Here is a 12,417-nt window from a genome sequence, read left to right on the forward strand (position 1 = left end):
ATTCATCAGGGGAGCAGCTGGCGCGTTCCGGAGGCGAAACGAGCTTGCTTCCGTGTCGAAGCTTTTCTAGTTCTGTTTGATGCGTAAGCTTCAAGACATCCGAAGGCCTTTGGAATTCGTGTCTTATGCGTAGAAGTTTGAGTGCAAAATGCTTTACAGGAAGCCATACACCAACGTTGGATATTCTGGTAAAAAAGGTTTCTGTGAGCACAATTCTATAATTTCTTTCTTCAGTGTTTTTTTTTTTTTTTTTTTAAGAGTCTGGTTAAAATGGGAACTCGGTAGCCCCAAATGGTATAATAGCAAAAAAATGTGAGCCCCCTAGGTGATGCGAAGTTTTCTAGTAACCATGTCAAAAGAGTAAAAAGAAATGGTGAAATTAATTTTTCTTCCTTTTTTTTTTTTGGTGGGGGGCGGGAGGGACGAAGTCTCACTCTATTGCCCAAGCTGAAGTGCAATGGCGCTATCATGGCTCACTGCAACCTCCGCCTCCTGGGTTCAAGTGATTCTCCTGCCCCAGCCTCCCAAGTAGCTGGGATTACAGGCATGCACCACCACGCCCGGCTAATTTTTCTGTATTTTTAGTAGAGACAGGGTTTCACTATGTTGGCCAGACTGGTCTTGAGCTCCCGACCTCGTGATCTGCCTGCCTCAGCCTCCCAAAGTGCTGGGATTACGGGCATGAGCCACTGCGCCCAGCCTTTTTTTTTGAGACAGAGTCTTGCTCTGTTGCCCAGGCTAGAGTGCAGTGGCACAATCCCAGCTCACTGCAGCCTCCACCAACCCAGGCCCAGGTGATCCTCCCACCTCAGCTTCCCAACTAGCTGGGACCACAAGTGTGCACCACCACATCTGGCTAATGTTTGTATTATTATTATTATTATTATTATTATTATTATTATTATTATTATTTTGAGACGGAGTATTGCTCTGTCGCCCAGGCTAGAATGCAGTGGCCGATCTTGGCTCACCACTGCAACCTCCACCTCCCGGGTTCAAGCAGTTCTCGTGCCTCAGCCTCCCGAGTAGCTGGGATTACAGGCACCTGCCACCATGCCTGGCTAATTTTTGTACTTTTTTTAGTAGAGATGGGGTTTCACCATCTTGGCCAGGGTATTCTCGAACTCCTGACCTCATGATCCACCTGCCTCGGCCTCCCAAAGTGCTAGGATTACAGGCGTGAGCCACCATGCCCCGCCTAATGTTTGTATTTTTTATAGAGATGGAGTTTTGCCATGTTGCCCAGGGTGGTCTCGAATTCCTGAGCTCCAGTGATCTGCCTGCCTTGGCCTCCCAGAGTGCCGGGATTACAGGCATGTGCCACCATGCCCAGGTGAAATTAATTTTAATAGGATATTTTAGTTAACCCAATATATTAAAAACATCTCAACTTATAATTAATAGAAAATTATCAGGTGTCTCACATTTTTTGGGCTAACTAAGGCCTTTGAGACTCAGTCTCTATTTGACACTTAGAGCCCACGTCAGTTCTTCACATTTCAAGGGCTCAGCACACGATAGATGGCACAGCCTTTGTCCCCATTCTAGATCTGCTGGCGCGGAGCACGTGTCCAGGATTTGGAAGGATGGCTTAGAAGGATGGATTTAAGGCTCATGTCTTCATCATGTTGCTTACTCCTCTGAAGCCGCTGAGGCCACTTCCAACAAAGTTTCCAGTAAAGTGGGAAAAATATGAATCGTGCTTCAGTGATGCGTTGGCACAGGGCAGGGGTTGCGTGGCTCCAGAAACTGGATCCCCTGGTTCCAAATCCCAGCTCTGCCCAGTCCTAGCTGTGGGACCCTGGGCAAGGAGTCCTTGTGTGGAAAATGCTGTTTACCCTATCAACGAGTCATGAGGACTGGATGACTGTGTGTGTAGGGTGGTGGGATGGCGCCCAGCCCGTGGTCAGTATTCAGTAAACACTCAGGGGCTTACAAAGGGGCCCTCCTCCAAAATGTACATCACTGTGCAGTTCTGGGACCTGCCAATCTCACTTCTCCACACTGAGGGGCGGCTGGCCAGCTGCACCCAGAGCCAGCTTCCCCTGCCGCAGCCATCAGGACTTGACAGGTGTGCAGGTGTAAACCTGGCCCACACTGAGGAACAAGTCGACCACCAAAACATTCACTTTGCTTGAACAGTGCCTGTTAGGAGTTGAATTGTGTCCCCCCATATTCGTCTGTTTTATCTGTTGAAGTCCTAACCCCCAGAGCCTCAGAATGGGACGCTATTTGGAGATGGGGTCATTGTGGGTGTCATTTGTTAAGATGAGTCATACTGGAGTAGGGTGGGTCCCAAATCCAATGTGACTGGTGTCCTTACACGAAGGGGAAATTTAGACACAGACACACGTAGGGAGAAGGCCACGTGAAGGCAGAGTAAAAGAGAGGAGTGTGGCAGTCACGGAGCACCAAGGATCACCAGCAACCCGCAGACACTAGGAGAGGCCTGGGCAGATTCACCCTCGAGCCTCTGAAGGAGCCAGCCCTGCTGACACGTTGTTCACAGACTTCCAGCCTCCAAACAAACTGAGAGAATAAACTTCTGTTCTTTTTTTTTTTTTTTTCTTTTTTTGAGATGGAGTCTCGCCCTGTTGCCCAGGCTGAAGTGCAGTGGTGCTATCTCGGCTCACTGCAGCCTCCGCCTCCTGAGTTCAAGCGATTCTAGTGCCTCAGCCTCCCGAGTGGCTGAGATTACAGGCATATGCCACCAAATCTGGCTAATTCTGTTTTTGTTTTTGTTTTTTTGAGACGGAGTGTTGCTCTGTTGCCCAGGTTGGAGTGCAATGCCTCAATCTTGGCTCACTGCAACCTCCGCCTCCTGGGTTCAAGCGATTCTCCTGCCTCAGCCTCCTAAGTAGCTGGAATTACAGGCATCCACCACCACGCCTGGCTAATTTTTATATTTTCAGTAGAGACGGGATTTCACCATGTTGGCCAGGCTGGTCTCGAACTCCTGATCTCAGGTGATCCACCCGCGTTGGCCTCCCAAAGTGTTGGGATTACAGACATGAGCCACTGCACCCAGCCTTCTACTCTTTTTTAGCTACTTGGCCATGGCAGCGCTAGGGAAGTCAGACAGTACCCCTTTGCTGTCAGAACATGCAGGGCCACTCGTGTTTTCTTTAGGATTTTCAGGGCCTCAGGGAGTGACGTTGCTTTGGACCACCCTTCCTTGGTTTAAAGGACAGCTTTCACTGAAGTCACTGAGGGTGGAAGGCAGGGGTGGCATTCTTGTCTCTGGGCATCTTTCCTGGCTGATCACCTATCTTGGCCCCTTGATGACATGATGCTTCTCAAAGTATGCTCAGAGGAACCCCAGGAGGTCCCTGAGACCCTTTTGGTTAGGAGGGGTGACTGTGAGTTCCTCTCTTCTCCAGTAACATGTCTCTGAGGTCAGGGATTTAGTACGTACTTTAATACTTCCATATATATTGATGCCATGTTAAGATAATGACATTTTAGATAGATTGGATTAAACAAAATATCTTATTAACATTAATTCCACTTTTTTTTTTTTTGCCTTTTTTGCTGTGAGTACTTGAAAATTTTCAGTGAGAAACGTGGCTCACGTTTGTGGCTGGTGTTCTGTTCCTCTGAATTCAAAACCAGATTTGGGGGCCAGGTCTCCTCTAAATAGCTAGATAGGAAAGAGACTGGCAAACATTCAAAGCACTGCCACTGTTCTCAGCGTGGTTTGTTCTGCTTTAGAAACAGTTGCTTTTTATGAAAAATATTTTATGTTAACCTATTGTCTTGGTCAGTTCAGGCTGCTATAACAAAATTCCATAGACTGTGTGGCTTATCAACAACAGACTTTTTCTTTTTTTTTTTTTTTTGAGATGGAGTCTCTCTCTGTTGCCCAGGCCGGAGCGCAGTGGCGCAACCTCAGCCTCCCGGGTTCCAGTGATTCTCCTGCCTCAGCCTCCTGAGTAGCTGGGATTACAGGCACGCACCACCATGCCTGGATAATTTCGCATTTTTTTTAATAGAGACGAAGTTTCGCCATATTGGTCAGGCTGGTCTCGAACTCCTGACTTCAGATGATCTGCCCACCTTGGCCTCCCAAAGAGCTGGGATTACAGGCATGAGCCACTGTGCCTGGCCTAACAGACATTTTCATTTCTCATAGTTTGGAGGCAGGAAGTCCAAAATGAAGGCACTGGCAGATGCACGCTGTGGGGAGAGCCCTTTCTTGTAGACGATGCCTCACTGTGTCTGATGTGAAGGAACAAGGCAGTTCTCTGGGACCTCTTTATAAGGGCACTAAACCCATTCATGGGGGCTCTACCCCCATGACCTGATCACCTCCCCAGGACCCCACCTCCTAAGACCGTCACTTTTGGGGTTAGGATTTCAACATAGGAATTTTGTGGGGGACAAACACTCAAAGCCTAGCATCTGTAATGGGTTGTTATTTGAAAATGAGTTAATGATAGCAGTGTTTTTAAATTATTAACAACAGCTGGACACAGTGGCTCATGCTGGTAATCCCAGCACTTTGGGAGGTTGAGGCAGATGGATTGCTTAAGCCCAGGAGTTTGAGACCATCCTTGGCAACACAGTGAGACCCTGTATCTACAAAAAATCAAAACATTAGCTTGATGGTGCATGCTTGTAGTCTCAGCTACTCGGGAGGCTGAGGTGAGAGGATTGCTTGAGCCCAGGAGGTAGAGGTTGTAATGAGCTGAGATCATGCTACTGCAGTCTAGCCTGGGCTACAGAGCAAGACTCTGTCTCAAATAAATAAATAATAAATAAAATTTAAAAGATAATTAACAGCTAATTAAAAACTACCTAATTTTCTGCTATGGAAAATATATCAGTTAGGTAGAACCCACATAAACAAAAGCTCTGGGGATGCTTCAGTAATACTGAAGAGTGCAAACGGGTCTTGAGACTGAGAGGTTTGGGAAACACTGGTTTAGCCTCCAGTCTGCAGGGGGCAGGTGTGAAAGTCAGCTCCCAAGTCAACCACATTTAGTCAAAATGCTCACGATGCCTCAGGAAGGCATTGTGTAGCAAACACACCCTGGCTTCTGGGGAGTCCTGGTGACCCCAAGCCTTTAGTTCCAGAGATGGCTGCTGTTTACAGTGTTGGACTCTAGACACTGGCCAGCTGTGCGGAGTCTGATCATTTTGGGGAACTATGGGATGTTCACGCCATAGGTGTCGTTATTGACCGGAAGAGCTCCAGGGTCGAGGCTTCCCATCTCAGGCCTGCTGTGGATTTGCGCTTGCCCACTCCAGATCATTGTGTCACACTTCTCCCCCACGGTCCTCTCTGTCCCCAAATGCATGAGAGTTCATCGTGCCCAAGCTGGTGGATCTCAATGTGACCCTTCGATCAGCAGCAGCAGCAGGAGCCTCCCTGGCAAACTTGTAAGAGGTGCAGATTTGGCTGGGCGTGGTGCCTCACGCCTGTAATCCCAGCACTTAGGGAAGCCAAGGCAGGCAGGTTGCTTGAGCTCAGGAGTTCGAGACCAGCCTGGGCAACATAGTGAGATCCTATCTGTATTCGCTGGTTTCCACACTGCTGTAAGGAACTCCCTGAGGCTGTGTAATTTATAAATAAAAGAGGTTTAATTGACTCACAGTTCCACATGGCTGGGGAGGCCTCAGGAAACTTGTAATCATGGCGGAAGGCAAAGGGGAAGCAAGGCACGTCTTACATGGTGGCAGGAGAGAGAGGAAGCAAGAGCGAGGGGTATGCTGCCAAACACTTTTAAACCATCAGATCTCGTGAGACTCACTCACTTTCATGAGAACAGCATGGAGGAAACCACCCCCACGATCCAATCACTTCCTACCAGGTCCCTCCCCAGACACGTGGGGATTACAATTTGAAATTAGATTTGGGTGAGAACACAGAGCCAAACCACTTCACTGTCTCTATAAAAAAAATACAAAAATTAGCCAGCTGTGGTGGTGCATGCCTATAGTCCTAGCTACTTGGGAGCCTGAGGTGGGAGGATTGCTTGAGCCCAAAAGGTCAAGGCTGCAGTGAGCTGAGATCACACCATCACACTCCAGCCTGGGTGACAGAACAAGACCCTGTCTAAAAAAAAAAAAAAAAAAAAAATCCGCAGATTCTTGGGCCCACCCAGGACCTACTGAATCAGATGTCCTGGGGGTGGGGCCCAGCAACCTGTTTTCCTAAGCCCTCCAGGGGATTCCTGGAGGAATCACACAAGTTTGAGAACTGCTTGTGTGAGAAGGCTTAGGATATAACTCTCCTTGAACTCATTAAACAACATTGTCAGGAAACAAACAATTGCAGCATGTGGGACCTCCCACAAGAAAACCATCCTGGAAAAATTAGACTTCAGAATTTCAGTGTTTCTAAAATGTCATGGGTCTCTTCTCGATTAATGGAGACTAAACTGATGGCAAAAGCAGAACATGAACTGTCGCTGGGTCCTGGTGAGGGTTGGGAGGAAACAGCTATTCCTGGATAGCTGAGAAATTCCAGTGATGTTATATGGAATTGTTAATTTATTATTTATTTATTTGTTTATTTTTTTGAGACAGAGCCTCACTGTGTCTCAGGTTGGAGTGCAGTGGCACCATCGGCTCACTGCAACCTCTGCCTCCTTGGGTTCAAGTGATTCTCGTGCCTCAGCCTCCCAAGTAGCTTGGATTACAGGTGTGCGCCACCACGCTCGGCTAATTTTTGTATTTTTAGTAGAGATGGGGTTTCGCCATGTTGGCCAGGCTGGTCTCAAACTGCTGATCTCAGGTGATCCACCCACCTTGGCCTCCCAAATGCTGGCATGAGCCACCGTGCCCAGCCTGGAATTGTTAATATTCTTAGAATGATGATAGTATCATGGTTTTGAGGTGAATTATGTCTTTATTCTTAGAAGATGCATGATGAAATATGATGTGTACATCTTTCAAATGGGTTAATCTAAAAAGTATGTAAATAGAGAATGCAGCATTCAGCATTTTTAATAATTGTTCAGTCTAGTTGGTTTCAAAAGGAATATTCTACTGTTCTTTTAACTTTTTTGTTTGAATTTCTTCAAGTCAGGCACACAGGAGATGCTACTCTTACATTTCACTGCATTCTTGAGATGGAACTTTGTGTGTGGGTACCAATTAGGATCAGGTTTGGCCAAAACAGAAATCCAACATAACATTGGCTTAACCAAGATGGACACCTATTTCCCTCTTATATGAAAGTTCTCAGGGAGGTGGTGAGGCGGGTTTGATGGCTCTGATGCATGTGGTGCTCTGGACCAAAGCACCTTCCATTTTATTGTTCCTCCATGAGTGCCTTCCCTGACCTCATGTTCCAAAATGGCTGCTCCAGTTCCAGCCATTGTATCCATGTTCCAGAAGGCAGAAGAGGTAAAGGACACATTCCTGCTACTTTTAGGGAAAACATGGCCAAAGCTTAGTTACGTAGCTGCAAGAGAGGCTAGGAAATGCTTTAATCCTAGGTAGTTGTGTGCCCAGCCTGAAGGTGGGCATTTGTTACTATGGAAATTGAAGGACAATTTGCAGGCTATGCCACACTTCCAGAGGTGTTTTAGTAAAAGGTGAAAGTTGTTTTTTGAGACAAAGTCTTACTCTGTCACACAAGCTGGAGTGCAGTGGCACATTATGGCTCACTGCAGCCTCTGCCTCCCACCTTCAAGTGATCCTCCCACCTCAGCCTCCTGAGTAGCTGGGACTACAGGTGTGTGCTACCACACCTGTCTAATTTTTTTAAAATTTGTGTTCTCTAGAGATTGGGTCTGTATTAGTCTGTTTTCACACTGCTATAAAAACACTCGAGGCCAGGTGCAGTGGCTCAACGCTTGTAATCCCAGCACTTTGGGAGGCTGAGGAGGTGGATCACTTGAGGACAGGAGTTCAAGACCAGCCTGGCCAACATGGTGAAACCTCATCTCTACTAAAAATACAAAAATCAGCTGGGTGTGGTGGCATGTGCCTATAATCCCAGCTACTTGGGAGACTGAGGCAGGAGAATTGCTAGAACCTGGGAGGCAGAGGTTGCAATGAGCCAAGATTGTGCCACTGCACTCCAACCTCAAAAAAACAAACAAAAAACCCAAAAAACCTGAGACGGGGTAATGTATAAATAAAAGAGGTTTAATTGCCTCACGGTTCTGCATGGCTCAGGAAACTTATAATCATGGCAGAAGGCAAAGGAGAAGCAAGCACCTTCTACACAAGGCAGCAGGAGAGAGAGAGAGAGAGCAAAGGGGGCAGCTGCCAAACACTTTTAAACCATCAGATCTCATGAGACCCCCCCCCACCACCACTATCACAAGAACAGCATGGGGAAACCACTCCCATGATCCAATCACCCCCTACGAGGTTCCTTCCTCCACACGTGAGGATTACAATTCAAGATGAGATTTGTGTGGGAGCACAGAGCCAGTCCATATCAGGGTCTCACTATGTTGCCCAGGCTAAAGGTGAAAGATGTATATGATTTGAAGAGAAACCAGTGTATGGAGAGGTTTTTAAAACTCAACGTGGCAGGTCATCTTAAAGGGCTTCCCTGGCCGGGTGTCGTGGCTCATGCCTGTAATCCCAGCACTTTGGGAGGCCGAGGTGGGTGGATCACCTGAGGTCAGGAGTTCGAGACCAGCCTGATTAACATGGAGAAACCCCGTCTCTACTAAAAATACAAAATTAGCCGGGTGTGGTGGCGCATGCCTGTAATCCCAGCTACTCGGGAGGCTGAGACAGGAGAATCGCTTGAACCCAGGAGGTGGAGGTTGTGGTGAGCCGAGATCACACCATTGCACTCCAGCCTGGGCAACAGAGCAAGCCTCCATCTCAAAAAAAAGAGGCTTCCCTGTGTGTCCTCATAGAGCTAAGTGTGACTATTCACAGAGGAACTTCCTTGAGTTCCTTGGGTTGTTGCAAAGGCCTTTTAAGCCCAGCAGGCCGGCTGAGCTACCCAACTCGCTTGTCAAGAAACCCCTGGCCCCTGTGTAACCAGCCCTGTTCCTCTTTTCTGTCCCGCAGTCTCCAACCTGTCCCAGTATTTCAGCCCAGCCTCAGTGTCCAGCAGCCCGGCCCGCGCGCTCCTGCTTGTCGGCGTCGTCCTCCTGGCCTACTGGTTCTTGTCCCTGACCCTGGGCTTCACCTTCAGCGTCCTGCACGTGGTGTTCGGCCGCTTCTTCTGGATCGTGCGGGTCGTCCTGTTTTCCATGTCCTGCGTGTACATCCTGCACAAGTACGAGGGCGAGCCGGAGAACGCGGTGCTGCCGCTGTGCTTCGTGGTGGCCATCTACTTCATGACCGGGCCCATGGGCTTCTACTGGCGAAGCAGCCCCAGCAGCCCCAGCAACCCCAGCAACCCCAGCATGGAGGAGAAGCTGGAGCACCTGGAGAAGCAGGTCAGACTGCTCAACATCCGTCTCAACCGGGTCCTCGAGAGCCTGGACCGCTCCAAGGACAAGTGAAGGTCAGCCGGCCGGGCGGGTCCACAGTTACCAGCACGCTGTCTCAGAAAACGAAAACGGAGGAAAAAACCCCCAAACCCCAAACAATCTTAATAAACACGACTGAGCAAGAAAGTGGCACTGTGTAAGGCTATTTCCACCCACCCGGCAGCTCTTAGGACACATTCCCAGAAGAGCGGAAAGATCATTGACGTGGAACTACACACGAAGTGTCATTAGTGGGGAAAAAAATATTTTTTAAACAAAGGATATAACCATATTTAGTTGTACAGTAAGAGAAATTTATCTGTGCATAGAGCATAAAGTTAATTTTTTCAAGCATTTAAATACATCTTTTGTAAGGTTTTTTAATAAAGGCAGATTGAGTCAAGTTTATTAAAACTTTACATGGAGGGGAAGAATATGCTAATTTGACATTTGAGAAAAGTTTAAATGCAAGCGTTTGTTTTCGCAGCTTAGGGATTGGTGGGTGAGGTCTGTGTGCGTTATTTTCATGTTCCCAAACTGTGAGCTTTATTTCATGTTATTTTTGGTGGATGTTGACTTAGTTCATGAATGTTGTCACTTCTAAATGTGGACAGTTGGGCTGCAGGATGCAACTCAACCTCTTTTGGATCCTAGAGACCCCTGCCAAGCCCCCATCAGTCCTATTTTTAAATGAAGACATCGCCATTTCTAGAAGACCTGAGATTTTCTTCCCTCTGTGCTTCGATGTATTTTAACCTCAACATTTTGAAATGGAAAATGCAAGGAGGGGCCAAGAAATGTCCTGGGGATTTGATGCCAGGAAATACCTGGTAAGGATTGGAGATTGATCCAGAATCTATTCCATGTCCCAATTTGCAGTTTGCTCACTAGGGCTATATACAAAAGCTATACCTTTGAGGGATTTTTTGTTTCTTTTTGCTTTTGATTTCCTCAGGACCTTAGAGGCAAAACAAACAGTAGCATCTAATAACATTCTCAAGTGTATTGCTGCCTAGAAAGATTCTCAGGAACAATTAGCAATAAGCAAGTCTTTGAAAAGATCTGAATTCTTTTTCCTGAAATATTTACGATACACAGGTGCTTTTTATCTGAAATCTGTTGTGTCCTCCTTTTAGGCAGTCTCTGTGGGCAGAGAGTGGGACTTACGAGGTGGACAGCTGTGGAGATCCTGGGCAAGGGACTTTCAGAAGGTGTGGCTCAGGGGCTGGTAGAAACGCCCCTTTGCTAGGACTTGTTTTTTGAAAAAGGAAGCTCTAGGCCAGGCTCAGTGGCTGATGCCTATAATCCCAGCGCTTTGGGAGGCCGAGGAGTATGGATCACCTGAGGTCAGGAGTTCGAGACCAGCCTGGCCAACATGGTGAAACCCCCGTCTCTACTAAAAATACAAACATTAGCCGGGCGTGGTGGTGTGTGCCTGTAGTCCCAGCTACTCAGGAGGCTGAGGCAGGAGAATTGCTTGAACCCGGGAGGTGGAGGTTGCGGTGAGCCTAGATCACGCCACTGCACTCTATCCTAGGCAACAGAGCAAGACTTCATCTTAAAAAAAAACAAAGCCCAGCATTTTGCAGCTTTGAAGCTGCTGGGGATCATGACTCTCTGTGGCCCTTACTTGGCCACAGATGTGCCCTGGGAACCCACTCACAGCACCCTGCATGCAGGTTTATAGATACCCCTGCCAGACCTGCTAGAACCAAGACCTTATGGTCCAGGTCTCAGTTTGGAGAAGATTTAGCTGTCTACCACTTCTTGTGTAGTGTTCCTGTGAAGTTTTATTTTTGGTTGCAAGTATCTGGAAAACAGATGCAGATGTTTTTGTGGATGTTGATGAGACTTCTGAGACTTCTGTTTCTAAGGTACACATGATGGGACCCAAACTCTCCTGGAGAGTTCCATTCACTTCCTGAAACGTGCACCTGTTTCAGGTGCATGTTTATTCAGTGTGCATGGATATTTAAGATTTGCTGGAGCAAGCTGGGCAGGATGGCTCACCCCTGTAATCCCAGCACTTTGGGAGGCCAAGGCAGGCGGATCACCTGAGGTCAGGAGTTTGAGACCAGCCTGGCCAACATAGTGAAACCCCGTCTCTACTAAAAATACAAAAATTAGCCAGGCCTGGTGGTGGGCGCCTGTGATCCCAGCTACTTGGGAGGCTGAGGCTGGAGAATCGCTTGAATGTGGGAGGCGGAGGTTGCAGTCAGCTGAGATCATGCCACCACACTCTAGCCTCAGCAACAGAGTGAGACTATATCTCAAAAAAAATTATTTGCTGGATCAAATCTTTTTTTTGAGACAGAGTCTCACTCTGTCACCCAGGCTGGAGTGCAGTGGCACGATCTCGGCTCACTGCAAGCTCCGCCTCTCGGGTTCACGCCATTCTCCTGCCTCAGCCACCTGAGTAGCTGGGACTACAGGCGCCCACCACCATGCCCGGCTAATTTTTTATGTTTTTAGTAGAGACAGGGTTTCACCGTGTTAGCCAGGATGGTCTTGATTTCCTGACCTCATGATCCGCCTGCCTCGGCCTCCCAAAGTGCTGGGATTACAGGCGTGAACCGCTGCACTGGGCCTGGATCAAATCTTTATCCATGCACATTGGAACACAGGATTACTGGGTTGAAATCATTCTAGTTTTGTCATTTAGATACTTGTAGATGAATCTGTTTTAGCACAGGGTATAAATAACTCGGGAGGTCATCTCCATCTTCTTTCCTTTTGTGCATTTGGCTATACCACGTTTAGGTACTAAAACAGCTTTGCTCATGTTGGCCAGGGGAAAACTGGCGTTCAGTGCACAAAGCTAATGATCGCCAGCCCTGCCTTGGCCCCTCCCTTGTTTATGGTCATTGTAAGATGCCCGCATGTTAAGGCTTAAGCTGTCACTGGGCTGGGTGTAATACCAGCTTCATTTTTCCTCCCACCCTCTTACCCGAAACATGAAGGGCACTGTGCTCTGTTGAGATCTCGATAAGATCATCATTTTAACTTATATTCAACTGAGGGA

General features: G+C 47.7%; 1 protein-coding gene across 1 annotated transcript in view; it reads left to right on the forward strand.

Moving 5' to 3' along the window:
• Window positions 1-9,798, forward strand: part of BRI3BP (BRI3 binding protein) — a 33,900-nt gene extending 24,102 nt beyond the window's left edge. The window contains exon 3 of the mRNA XM_054444074.2: window positions 8,989-9,798. Within this exon, the coding sequence (XP_054300049.1) occupies window positions 8,989-9,428 (440 nt within the window). The 3' untranslated portion in view covers window positions 9,429-9,798. The remainder of the gene's footprint in view (window positions 1-8,988) is intronic.
• The last annotated feature ends 2,619 nt before the right edge of the window (window positions 9,799-12,417 follow it).

The sequence above is a fragment of the Pongo pygmaeus genome, chromosome 10 (assembly GCF_028885625.2).
Source record: "Pongo pygmaeus isolate AG05252 chromosome 10, NHGRI_mPonPyg2-v2.0_pri, whole genome shotgun sequence".
Classification (NCBI taxonomy): Eukaryota; Metazoa; Chordata; class Mammalia; order Primates; family Hominidae; genus Pongo; species Pongo pygmaeus.